At 58.1% G+C, this 12,947-nt stretch overlaps 1 protein-coding gene and 1 long non-coding RNA gene across 2 annotated transcripts; one reads left to right on the top strand and one right to left on the bottom strand.

Moving 5' to 3' along the window:
- The first annotated feature begins 47 nt into the window (after positions 1 to 47).
- Positions 48 to 12,625, top strand: LOC309582102. Its single transcript, XR_014227090.1, has 5 exons — positions 48 to 109; positions 1,288 to 1,474; positions 2,996 to 3,104; positions 3,223 to 3,357; positions 12,476 to 12,625. It is a non-coding gene; the product is annotated as an uncharacterized lncRNA (long non-coding RNA).
- Positions 2,990 to 4,187, bottom strand: THY1 (Thy-1 cell surface antigen; the record flags this gene model as incomplete). Its single annotated transcript, XM_082297108.1, has 3 exons — positions 4,109 to 4,187; positions 3,670 to 4,005; positions 2,990 to 3,102 (listed from the first exon to the last, which is right to left on the bottom strand). The coding sequence occupies exons 1-3, from the start codon at positions 4,143 to 4,145 to the stop codon at positions 2,990 to 2,992; spliced, it is 486 nt and encodes a 161-aa protein (XP_082153234.1). The 5' UTR covers positions 4,146 to 4,187.
- Positions 12,626 to 12,947: the final 322 nt, after the last annotated feature.

The raw sequence follows: 12,947 nt of genomic DNA, 5'->3' as shown, positions 1-12,947 counted from the left end.
TGGGGAGGCTTAAAGGGGACGTGAACCGGGGGGGACCGGTGGCCCGCGGCAAGGGGGTGCCGGGAGGGGAGGCTGCGGGGGCAGCGGGAATGGAGAGGGATGACTGAAGGTAAGCGTGAGGAAGGGAGACATTTAGGGAGGGAGATGGAGGTCCAGGAGGGAAAGGATAGAGGGAGGGTTAAGGGAGGGAGCGGGGGGGACACAACTTGGTGTGGGGGGCAGGGAGGCACAAAAAGGCCTGGAGTAGAGCACGAGGGTGAGGTGAGGAGTGGGACTGGGGTTTGCCCCCCTTGGGGCGAGCTGTAGGGAGAAAAGCCCCCTAAACCTTCAGCAGAGGTGGGCACGGGGCAGCTGGCGTGGCGTGGCCACCCCTCGTGGGGACACCGGGGCAGCGCTCCGGGACGCCTGACCCGCCCAGGGTACGGCACCTGCGCGGCCGTGACTCAGCGAGCACCTGCCGAGGATAATGGGGAGGGATGTAATTAGGGTGGCATCTCCCTCCCGCCTGGCTCCAGCCCTTAAACAGGGAGGGACGCGTCGGGGCGTCACTCTGGGAGGTGGCGCAGGGTCACCAATGGTGTTAGGGGGTGGTGGCAGGGTCCTGCCGGTGGTTTCTGGTGCCAGGGTGGCATCTTGACCCTGGGCAGGGCAGCGTGTGGCTGCTCCAGAGGACACCGGAGCCCTTGGCAGCCCTCCAGGCAGCGTGTGGGCACACGGGCTCCGGCGGGACTCTGGTGTGACGGGCACAGGAGCTTTGGGACACACGTGCACACCCAGCCCCACCCCCAAGGCCACTTCCACCCCTGGTAATTCCCTCCCCAGAGGATGGATGGGCCAGGACCAGACTTGGGGTCCCCTGCTTTGCCTCCCTGCCACCACCGTGGGCACTAGGTGGCCTCTGGGATGGAGCCAGGGGTTTAGGGACAGGGATAGGGGACAAAGGGTCTGGGCATGGGGGCCATGCTCCGGGTGAGCAGGAGGGGGTTGCCCTGCCCAGGAAAGTCAAGTCTTTCCCCCCTGCCTGCTTCTCTCCCACAGGCATTGGGGTGCTGGAGGCACAGGGGGGCTGCCTGGGGGGCTGTACCGCTCAGCAGGGTCCTGGAGCCCAGCCCCACACAGCCCCTGCCCCCACTGCCGCACACATGGGCGCCTGTGGCTCCAACACACAACCTAGGTAGGGTTTTATTGTGCAGACAGAGGAACACTCCTGGATGATAAGGTGTTTTTTTTTGTTGTTGCTTTTCATAGGGTTCTTTTTTTTCAGTTTTTTTTCTTTTCCCTTAACAGAATTTCTTTGACGACAAGCTGTGGAAACAACTACAAATGTTCACAAAAAAATGAGACTTGAGCTGCGTCCGTGCTCTGCCGCTGGGCTCTGTGCCTGCCCCGGCGCTCACCAGCACGCCCAGGGAGCTGGGCACAGCCAGGCCTCAGCTGGGCACGACCTCAGCAGCACTAGACAGCAAGCAAGCAGGCAGGGATGGGCAGGGGATGGGCACGGGGGAAGGAAGCAGCTCTGGAGAAGAGCAAGGAGTGGGGAGCAGCTGCTGTGTATTGCTCTAAGCTGTGGTGGCACAGCCCAGGCTGCACGGGTAGCACAGCTGGGGCTCACCCCATGGACCTGGATGCTCCTGCCTGCCTCTTCCCTTCCCCGTGCCCTCCCCTTGGCGAGGCTCCTCGGGGTCCCGTGGGCATCAGGGCAGCCCTGGGCTGGCGGATCTGAGCTGTGCTGGCCATCCCTGTCCCTGCTCTCGCCAACCCCTGGCACCATCCTGGCCTTACCGAGGTTGTGGGCTGCCCTTAGGTCCTTTCCTGCTCTTAAAGGGAGACAGGGAAATGCTGAAAGGGAGGAGGGAGAAGGAAGGGGGTACACAGGCTCCTCCCAGGAACACAGTGGGATTCCAGGAAGACTGCTCTGCCTCTTCATGAGGAAGGACTGGGGTCCCCAGATGTTCCCTTATGAGGACAAGATGCCGGTGCAGAGGAGTCTCTGCGGAGACCCTGGGGTCACACTCCCAGAGGGGAGCCCCCTCCCCACCAGCCAGCCTGGGTGCAGCCCAGGGACCCCTGGGGAGGGCAGTGGGGCTGTGGCTAGCTCAGAGAGGCTCTGCTTGCCTCCACTGGTGCTGGCAGCAATTCTCTCGTCACAGCTAAGGGCTGCTCCCCGGGGAGAGCGAGGGGTGTCTCTGGCTCGGGCAGCCCAAAGGTACCAGATAGTGTCGAGGAGGCCTCACTTCCTGCTCAGCTGTAAGAAACAGATTAGGAAAAACTTGTTGCCGGAGCACGTTTGTACTGACCCCATTCCCAGGGCCCCAGAGGAGCCCTAAGGAGGCAGGGGGGGTTCAGTTCATGGTGGCTCCTGGACCTGCTCCCCTCTCTCCTCCCCTCCTGCCAGGCCCAGCATCATCCCATGGCTCTGCTGTTCACTGAGACAGGAGTCATTTTGTGCCCTCTCCCAGCTGTGGCAGCTCAGGGTGAGGCATTGGTCACCTGGCTGGCAGGCAGGGCAGGTGGGGACACTAGGAACCCTGTCACCTCCAGGGGCTGTGGGCACAGCACCCACCACGGGCATCCTCTGCACGCTCTCCCGTCACCCCTCTCTCTTACCTGCCAATCCAGCTGTCTTTCCCCAGTTGAGAACAGGCAAACCCCAAGAGTTAAAGGGATGGGACAAGCGAGGCTGAGGCCTCCAGTACTCCCAGCACAAGCAAACCAGCCAGCCTACGGAGCGGGGAGGCGCGATGGGAGAAGCAACGCTGCCTAGCAGAGCCACCATGCTTCGGAGCGGGGCGCGTGTGCGTGGGATGGTGGCCTCGGCACGGGACGGTGGTTAGCGTAAGATATACGGCTAAATAGAGATAACACAGAGAGGTTTCACGGCTTCCAGATGCTTCAGCTTCTCTTTCCAGGGGCTGCGAGGAAGGCGGGGTGGCTGGGGTGCTCGGTGTGTGCGTGCGTGTGCGAGCGCTGTGTGTGTGTGTTTTGCCTTTCACAGGGACACGAAGTCCACGGCTTGCAGGAGAGGCAGTGAAAGGAGCAGCAGCAGGAGCCATGAGGTGTTCTGGATCAAGAGGCTGAAGCCGGCGCATTTCTCCAGTTTGTCTGTGAGGAGAAGGAATGGGGAGGGAGAGAAGAGAGACCATGAAATCCCTTGGGAACGGGGCTCAGGCTGGGTGTTCTAATGGTGCTGGAACCCAGCTTCTTGCCTTTGCTCTGTCACAGAAATGCAGCAAGTCCCATCCTGGCCCCTTGACTGTTTCCCTCCCACCATGTAGCAGCAAACTTTGCGGTCACAGGGACACTGAGAAGCATAACCCTGCCTGTGCCTGACTGAGGCGACAAGGGGATGGGCACCAGGTGAGACAAAGGGCTCTGCACCTGGAGGACTGCTCCTGTGTGATGTAGGTGTGGAGGATCCCCACTGTCCTCTCTATGGGAGGATATTGAGGCAATGTGCCTCAGGTGGGACCCAAGAGAGGCAGGAAAAGCAGTGTGAGATGGGGCAGAGTGAGCCCATCTGTGGGATGAAGCATGAAGGGCATGTCAGGGTGGGGACACATTTATGGAGCTCAGGGAAGATCTGGGGACACCACAGGGAGTTGTGGTGTTCTCTGCTGGCCCTGCCAAGCCAAGGAGATGGCTGAAGCCAGGTGCCACTGCCTATCTCACCTTTGATAACAGTGATGTTCCTGATCTGGTTGCCGGTGTAGTCGTTGGTGGCCTTCAGCTCGCACATGTAGATGCCCTCATCGCTGGTGGTGAAGCTCTGCAGGTGGAGGCACACCAGGTTCTTGTGCATGGTGACGTTGGCTCGGTTCCGGTAGATGTTCTCAGAGACGCTGATGGTGCTGTGGATGACGTGCTTCCTGTTGTCCTTGGTGATGCTGAACTCGTAGGTCAGGGGGTTGTCGGTTTTGTTCTCATAGCGACAGTCCACGCGCAGGTTCTGGCCCAGCAGGCAGGCACTCAGGTCCTTGATCATCTGGCAGTGGGCGGCCTGGAGCACTGGGAGAGGCAGGAAGGGTTGGACAGGGAACAGAGAGCTCTGGGGATGCCCATGCAGCCTCCAGGCTGCTCTGGGCCAAGCAGGGAGCAGGGAGGGATGTACCTGTCAGGATGACAGCAATGCCCACGGTAGGGTTCATCTTGTCGCTGAGGTGCCCGGTGGGGGCTGTCTCTGAGAGGGGAACCTGGGTAGGGGGAGAGAGAGGCAGTTAGCCAGGCCATTGCCCTATGGATGTGGGCACTCGGTGGTGCAGGCTGCCCTTCTTGCACAAACTGTGTTCTAGAGCCTGCTCCTCCTCACCATGGCATCTGATTCACTGCACAGAGCCCAGCTGGTACTGCAACCAGCTGGGGAATCAGGCACTGTGTGTCTGCCCAGCATCATCTTTCCACATCTCCAGGCAATGCCCCATCCACACTTTGTTTTCCTCGTCCAGATCCCCCCAGCAGACATTAAATGAGCATGGCCAGACCCGCAGCAAGGCCTGCGTGCGCTGCCTCCTCCCCCTTCTGCCCCATGGCCAGCCAAGGTGCAGAGAGGTGAAATCAGGCTGCACCCCAATGCCTGCACACCTTGACCAGAGGTCTGTGGCTCACGGAGAGGGAGCTGCCAGGTGAGGGACTCTCTCTTGGGGCTGGCAGGCGCCTGTCCTGCCAGTCCTCCTGCAGCTCCAGCGGGTGAGCTCAGCAAGGATGAGTCACTGCGATGCAGTGAGGGAAAGGGGCCAAGAGCAGTGAGGAAGAGGGACACAGCAGCTGGACAGGGAGCCAAGACGACCAAAGGATGGCACGAAGCCTCCAAGAGCTGAGCTCAGCCTGCCTGGCCACAGGGTGGAAGGGGTTTGGGTGGCAGCATCCACTTTCTGGGTTCCTGCCTGGTGCCTGTCTCTCTCCAGGCTGTGTGTGGGCAAGGGACCCGTGATGTGCCATCCAAACACCAGGGCTGCTGATTCCAGGCAGCCCAATGCAGCCACAAGGAATCAATTAAAGGTTTGCAGCCTGGCCAAGCAGCCGCATGGGGAATCCAGCCACAGACATGCGGAATGGAGGGACAGGGTGGGGGAGCAGCAGTGAGGCAGCCACCAGGCTGAAGGACACACCGAGCACCCTGCAGTCAGCCCTCCAGGCTGGCCATGTGGGGCCAGGTCCAAGAGGGGGAGCTGATATACCACCCCTTCGTGACTCTGGGTTGGCAGAGGGGACAACAGACCCTCAGTTTGCTCCCTCTGAGCTTGGCAAAGCATCCAGGGAAGAGCTAGGAATTGCCTGTACCACAGCCAGCTGCATTTTTCTATTTAGCAAATTTTGGGTCTTTCATATAACATTCTAGGAGGAAATACCAAACCCATTTGCTCACCCTGAAGCTCTGAAAAATCTCTTTATCCAGGAAGAAAAATTCCCTTCTGGGGAATCGTTGGCCAAGAAGAAAAATTCCCTTCTGTTTGATCTTGACAACCAAGAGGTTGCAAATGGGGCACATGCCTGAACCTCTGGATTCCTAGAAACTGTCCCCCGTGTCCCTTGCTTTATCATTTCCCAGCACCAACCTGCTCCTCTTTGAGTGTCCTGGGACACTATCTAGGTCATAGCCTGGCTTTCCTCCAGAAAATCAGTGCAAAGAAGCTCCCAGAGAGGGGGTCTTCCTCCCATCTATGTGCCCAAGCACTCAGATTTTCTAGGCTCTGGGTTGATAGCCCTTGGACCCCTCTTCTCCTCCTGACAGCAGTGCTGGGAGCAGAGCAAGCCAGGTAACTCTCACTCCTGCATGATCCCAGGGGTTTGGCGTAGGGACAGGGCTCAGGAGGATGGCAGCATTCGAGGGGCTCCAGCTCTTACAGGGCAAAGTTCCCGGCGTGGTCCCCACTTGCTCGGGGTCACACCACGGCAGTACCTACCCCCTGTGCCTACCAGCGTGACAGGCTCAGGGTGACAAACGAGCTGCGGGGATGGGGACGGGGACGTGCAGAGCCAGACTGGTGAGCTGAGAGAACCCCAGAGCCCCAGGGAGCCGGCTGTGCCAGGGGGTGGCTGCCAGCAAAGAGGATGCACGGGGACGCGGTGCGCAGGGAAGGCGATCGGGCGACCCTCGAGAGGGGCAGCAGGGCTCGGGGTGGGCGAGCTCCCCCCCTGCAGCAGCGCGGAGCGGGAGCGCGGCTGCGGTGCGGGCGTGCGCGCGGGCGCGCCCACCGGGAATGCCGCAGTCCCGAGCCGGGGGTGGGGGGGCATCGGCAGCGGGGCGAGAAGCTGAGCCCGTCCCCTCCGCCAGCGCGTTCCGCCCGGCCGAGCATCCCCCGGGCGAGGGGCGAGATGCTCCCGGTGCCACGGCCGCGCCCGGCGGCTGCGGACCCTCCCCGCGCCCGCAGCCCCGCGCTGTGCCCCGAGCCCAGCGGCTGCTCCCGGCCCGGCAGGGCGCGGGGCGCTGCGGGCGGTCGGTGCCTACCTGCGGGCGCTGTCCGGTGCTGCCCGCTGCCTGCGGGGCTGCCGGCGCTGTCCGGGGCTGCCCGGCGGGCTGTGGGCGCGGCGCTCCCGCAGTCTGGGCAGGGCTGGGCGGGCGGACCCAGCGAATGGGGACCGGGAGGCGTCACTGAGGCTCGGCCCCCGGCCCTGCGGCGGGGGGCGGTGCGGGGGGGGCCCTGCCTCTGCGGGACTCGGACGCCCCCGCCCCGGACAAGGGGTGCGCACTGGTGCGGAAGGTGCCACTCGCCCCCCTTATGTTCACCAGGAAGGGCGACACATCCCCATTGCCATGGGAACATCATTTTGCGGAAGAGCTGCCAACCCTCATCCTCCCCGGCAGCGTGGGAGGTGTTTTGCTGGGAAAGGAGGATGGGTTGGGAAGGGGAAAAGGAGCCTGGCGTGGGCTTTGCTGAGGAGGGGGCAGGTATCATCCTCTGCCACCAAATGAGTTCAGCTCAGGTGCCCGGAGAGGCCACCCTGCACCAAGTCACCACAGGCCTGTGTGACACAGCTCTCCTTCATGTGGGAAACCATTGTGGCAATCGGAGGACACACAGCTGAATTAAAGAATCACAGAATCATTTAAGCTGGGAAAAGCCTTTGAGACCAACGAGTCCAACTGCTAACCCAGCACTGCCAAATCCACCACTAAGCCATGGCCTAATGTGTCACATCTACAGGCTCTGTCTGTGATATCACTAGACACAGACCTTCAGTTTTAGGCCCAGGTCTGGTGAGAGTGAGGACACACCAAGGTTTTGCTCCCCACAGGCTCCTATCAGCATGTTTGGGAAGGGGATAAAGCAGAGCTGCTTCTGCACAGGCAAAATGGCTTTGGATCCAGAAAGAAACCTGGGACAAGACTTCCTCTCTGCTCTTTGGCAAGGTCATGACAGGAGAGGAGGGCAGCATCAGGGAGCTCTTTTCCCTGGGAGTTTGGGTCCAGAGGTATCCCAGGAAGGCACAGAGACACACAGGATGGCCTGCCCTGCCCTCACCTTCTCCCACAGCCCTGGCTGGGCTCTGCTAAAAGGGCTGACACTGGGAAAGTTGATATAAAAGTCATGTTCTGCTCCAGCAGAACCTGATCCCAGGTGACACTTGACTGCTGAGGTTTTGCAAGCTGGCTGTGCAGGGGGTTTTGCTAATTCTACAAAAGCTTGGCTCAGGCTGCTGCATGGGCTGCAGGTGTGCTGGCCCAAATGGGGACAGCCCTCTAAGGTGGCTGGGGGGTATTGAAGGCACTGTGGCAGCACAATGACACACCACACTGCTGGCCCAGGACAGCTCAGGCTGGCAGGGCTGGCTATGGATGGGATGAGAGGCATGGCAAAACAACAGGGAAAGATACTGAGACTGGGAGCAGATGGATGCAAGGCAAAGAGACAGACACGAGGCATGCTGCAATGTTGTCAGGGTGGAAAAATTGCAAGCACAAGGTCTATGTCCAAACACAGCTGTGATGTGGGGCAGTACATGTAACCACACACACACACACACACACACACACACGTCCTTTTCACATTTAGCCTCACATCTCCACAAGCTGCATCTCCTTCACATCCCCAGCCTCACTCCCAGCTATCCCACAGGGAACCAGGGAATTCAAGCTCCAAGGACTGGCTTTTAGAGGGATGCAGTGGCCCAAGACCCACTGCGAGAGATTTGGGCTTCGTATCAGTCTCTGGCTGCGGTGCTGAGGAGGCAGGTGTGAGTGTGCAGTTTCTGGGCAGTGCTGGCAGCCACTGTCCTGCCTAGGTATTTGCAGGAGGCTCCTTGCAGAGGTTTTCCCTCTGGATAGTCCTTTTGCTGCAGATTGCAGCCTGGCTGCTATCCACAAACCAGAGAAAAGCACCCAAGTCACACCTAATGCAGAGGCCTCCAGATAGCGGTCAGAGGAAAGGGGTGGGGAGGAGAAAACCAAATAATGACAGACCAATGGAGAGGGGGGCAGGCAGTGTTTGCCGTGGCAGGTGTCAGTCAGGGAGACAGACAGCAAGAGGGACAAGGAGGCAGCCAAACAGGCACAGTGCAGCACAGCAGTGCAGACACCAGCAGGAGCCAGTGGATGTGGCAGGACAGACCAACCATCAGGCAAGAGGCAGGGCACAGACAGCTCCCCTGGGAGCTCAGATCAGCCAAGCTGCCCCTGGATCCCCTCTGGAGAGAAAACCAGGGCATGAGGGGAGCCCCTGGGGGGAGATTCACTGCTCCCAGTAGCTCAGTAGCTGCAGGAGGCAGGCTGGGAGCAGAAGCTCTGAGGGGCACCATGACTCGGGTGTCTGGTGATGCTGCAGCAATTAAAACCTGGCCTTGCCCAAGGACATCCTGCTGCAGGAGACACCCTTCTAGAAGAAAGGTGGATGCACATCCTTCCCAAGAGGAACATATCTGCCCTGCCCTCAGCCTATCCCAAACACAGGAATTGGAGAGTCTCTCCCTTTCCCTCCTGCTCATGAATCACAGCACAGCAGCACACCCTGGGTCCTACTCAAAACAATGCTGACACAGAAACCATTTGCTCCCACACTGCCAATTGCTGGGGAGAGGAGATGTGAGGACATGGACAACAGGACCTGGGGGCAGCAGTGCTGTGGAGAGACCCCTGACACCCTCTCCAAGGCCATTAGAGCGGGGGAGTTACAGCATGGAGGAGTAAGGGAGGGCATCTGGGAATCAGTGGTGGATCTGCAGAGATCACAGCCCTAGGAGTGACTTGCTTGCCTCACAGCTCAGCCCCTGCCCCAGACACAGGAGGGCTGCAAAGGGTTTACTCCTCACTGCACTAAGCCAAACCCAGGCCCTTCTCACCCCATCTTTGAGGGATAAGGAAGGGAGGCTGCAGAAGAGCTGTGCCCTTGATTGGAGGTACGGAATGGCCCTCGGGAGCCCAGCGAGGCCCCACAGATGCTAAATGTAGCATGGCCCAGATATGAAGCCCCTGGGCTTTGTGGTGGTGCTGCACAGAGCAGGGGTGGAGGAGACTGTGCTACCCTGCTTCCTGCAGGCAGCACAGAGCCAGGGAAAACGGGCAGGCAGGACTCCTGCTGCAGCACTGGCCTGGGGTCATGTCAGCCTTGCAAAGGAGATGGCTGGCACAGAGCCCCAGCCTTGATAGCCTGAGCTACCAAGTGCCTCTGCTTTGTGCCTGTGTCCTGCATAAAGAGAAGCCCCAGAGACTGAAGATCTCTGTCTAACAGTGATCATGGCTAGGGAGTGCCTGTGAGCAATCAGCTCCAACCCTGCAATGAGACACGGCTGCCAGCAGGAACATCCCTCCCTTCCCCCTGTTCCTCCCTGTTTGCTGCACACTGTTATCCTGTAGCTGCCTTGTAGCCCCCGGCTCTGTGCTCACATTCAGTCACACGAGTGGCCCAAAGTGGGAATGCTGTCGAGGGGGCTTCTCTGGGAGGCTGCCAGCAGTGAGCATTCACTACAGCATAGGATCCTCCACAGTAATCCCTGCTTCGCCTGCACTGCTGCCTTCCCAGCCTACCGGGATCCACCAGACAAGAGCCCAGCAGTGCAGCTCTCCTGCCCAAGCAGAGCGGAGCCGTTCTCCTTGCAGCCCGATATCCATCTGGAGGAGTGGGTGACTATCTCTGTCTGCCTCCAGCCCAAGGCTACTAAAATCTCTTTGCAAGAGTCTTGGGAATCCTTGTGGGAGCCAGCCAGGACACGAGGAGCCAGCTCAGCCTGGAAGAGGAGGTTGACTGAGGTAGAGAACTCTTAGTTTGCTCCATCTGCTCTCCAGACTGAGTGGGAAGGGTGCTTGGCTGCCTGCTCCAGCCTCCTCCTCACTGCCTCCCATCACATCCTGTTACTTCTTGGCAGGGGCTGGGTTTTTTTGGGAGAGCTGCTTTCTGCATCATGCCCTGCAAACCTGATCTCTGCTGAGCTGAGAGGGAGACTTGTCCCTGGGGGCAGGAGAGGCATCTCTGCCAGCTAAGCCAGACAGGTTTGGCAGGTAACTCCTGGTTCAGTTTGCAGACCTGTCTCTTACCTGCAGGGTCAGTGGCCACAGGGCCTGTATTCCAAGCTCTTTGCAAGGTGCCATATCCCACGGGCTCTTTCAATGGGAGTGAACATGGGCAGAGTTGGAATTGGGAAAAGCTGCCACTTCAGATGGTGAAACTCCCCTCCTCCACCTGCCGATCACCTGTGACACCACTACCCCCACTCCCTTTAAAATGGGGAGTACCTGTGGGGGCTGATACAGGTTGTGCAGCATTGGAAGCCCTGAGAGGGAACTGATTCCCAGATAAACCTTAAGCCCCTTTGTTTTAGTGACATTTACTCATGTTGGAAAGGAGAAGCTGCTGGGGACCTCCCAGGAGGTGCTGGACAGAGAGAGGTGTGGAGCACAGCCCAGTTTCTGCTGCCCATCCCCAGCCAAGCTTTCCCCTCTGTCTCAGGAGAGATGACTAATGCAAGTTACAGAAAGTGGAAATAGCTTCCTTGATTATTCTCTTCCTATCTGCTGGACCTTAAGTAATAGAAAGTGTTTAACAGCATTACTTATTTATGAAGGAACCATTAGGCCAGGCTGGTTAACTCACCACACAGGTTCCTAGGGATAGCACCAGACAGGAACCACAGGAAGCAGCTGCCTGCAGGGTCTCCCTATGCTCTGAGCCATCTGGGAAGCCCCAGACTCTGGAGAGAGGCAGGTTAAATAGAGTCTACAGTTAAATACAGTCTACAATTTCCTCCTGAGGGGCAGCACCAATCTCTGCTGTTTGATGACCGGGGACAGGACCTGAAGGAATGGCTGGAGCTGTGCCAGGAGAGATATAGGTTGGATATTAGGAAAAGAGGGTGGTGGGGCACTGACCAGGCTCCCCAGGGAATGGTCACGGCCCCAAGGCTGCCAGAGCTCCAGGAACGTTTGGACAACGCTCTCAGGCACAGGGCGGGATTGTTGGGGCTGTGCCGTGTGGACTCAATGACCCCTCCCAACTCAGGATATTCCATGATTCCATGATAAACAAAGGCAGTTTTTCCCCTTTCTGGCACTGCACAGGGCTCAGTCCTACCCTGAGGCTGTCAGGAACCCTGTCTGGGACCTGGGCAGTGCTGGCAGGGCAGGGGCTGTGGCTGCACACACAGAGCTTCCCTTGAGCAGCCACCAGCTGCTCCTGCCCTGGGGTTTGTGTCATCAGCTCCAGCGCTCCCTCCTCTCCCCATTGTTAGCAGGGACAATGGCACATGTGCAGGGCTGAGGGAGAAAGGGCTTCCCCTGCTCTTCGAGCAGCCCTCCTGCCCCAGCCACAGCCGAGTGCCTGGAAGAGGAGGAGGCAGCCCTGCCTGTCTGCCGGGCTGTGGCTCCTCCAGGCACTCGGCCAGCCCTGCTGCTTCCCTTCTCGGCATCACACCCCAAACACCGGCAGCCCTCCAGCCACATCAACCTCTTCTGCTGTACACGGTCACTCAGGGATTCCTCCCAGTCCATAAGGACAAACTGTTTGGAGCAGAGGGGGATTTTCAAGTGCTTCCCAGGCAGCTCAATACCTATTTGTTGTCTGCTCCTGCTTAGGCTGGAGAACCCTGGAGAACGCACAAGTGTCTGGGCTCTCACAGCAGAGTTGAAAGCCCAAGTCTCCCATCCCTTCTGCTGTCTCCTTCAGGGACAGCAAGTGGGTCTCTTCACATCACTGGGGAGCAGTCTTGCCACAGAAAAACACACCCTGAAGAAATTACTTTCTTTTTTTTTTTTAGTCCAGGCCAATGCTCTGATTTGAAATATTAGTGTAGGAAAGACTGTGGATATAGACAGCACTGTCATAAAGAAGCACTGAGCTTTAGAAAGGAGAAGCCCAATGTTAGAAAACAATTAGAAATGAAAGGGGAAAAACATCAGGATTGTAGCAGTGAGAATTTACCCAGGCACACAAAGAACTGTGCTGGTGAGTGCTCATCTCTCTGAGCTATTACTTATTATCCATTATCATTAATTATTTATTATCTATTATTATTACCAGTTACTTATCTCTTTATTATTTATTATCTACAGTACCTAAAACTCAGCAAGCAAAGGCTCTGCCGCTTGGAAAATGCTTTAAGTTTGGCCAAGAAGCACGACAGACATGAGCAAAACAGGTTTTACTCTCCTGGTGCTGAGGAATTCACAGCTGGTGCCCTGTACCAACCCCAGGAATAAACAAATAAAGGCAACACATGCTTAATAAATCTCTCTTAAATGTTAAAGTCTTCGTTGCAAAGAGCAAACACCTCCTGTCTGTGTTTAATGGAAGAAATTTCTCCCTACGGATGAGGGAGCTTGAGCATGTTCCAAAGCAGAAGCTACACAGCACCCGGTGTAACATTTATGCCTAAGGGGTTTGGGATCCTGCCAGCCAACACCTGATTACAACTCACTCTCCTTTTCAAATAATTCATGGAGATCTGCCATAAGATGTCAGCTGTAGCAGGGCAGTGGCACCTACCTGGACACCAGAACATGGTAACACAACTGCATTTAGGAG

This window comes from Coloeus monedula (assembly GCF_965178545.1).
Source record: "Coloeus monedula genome assembly, chromosome: 25".
Lineage (NCBI taxonomy): Eukaryota > Metazoa > Chordata > Aves > Passeriformes > Corvidae > Coloeus > Coloeus monedula.
This window is presented reverse-complemented; position numbering and strand designations above follow the sequence as displayed.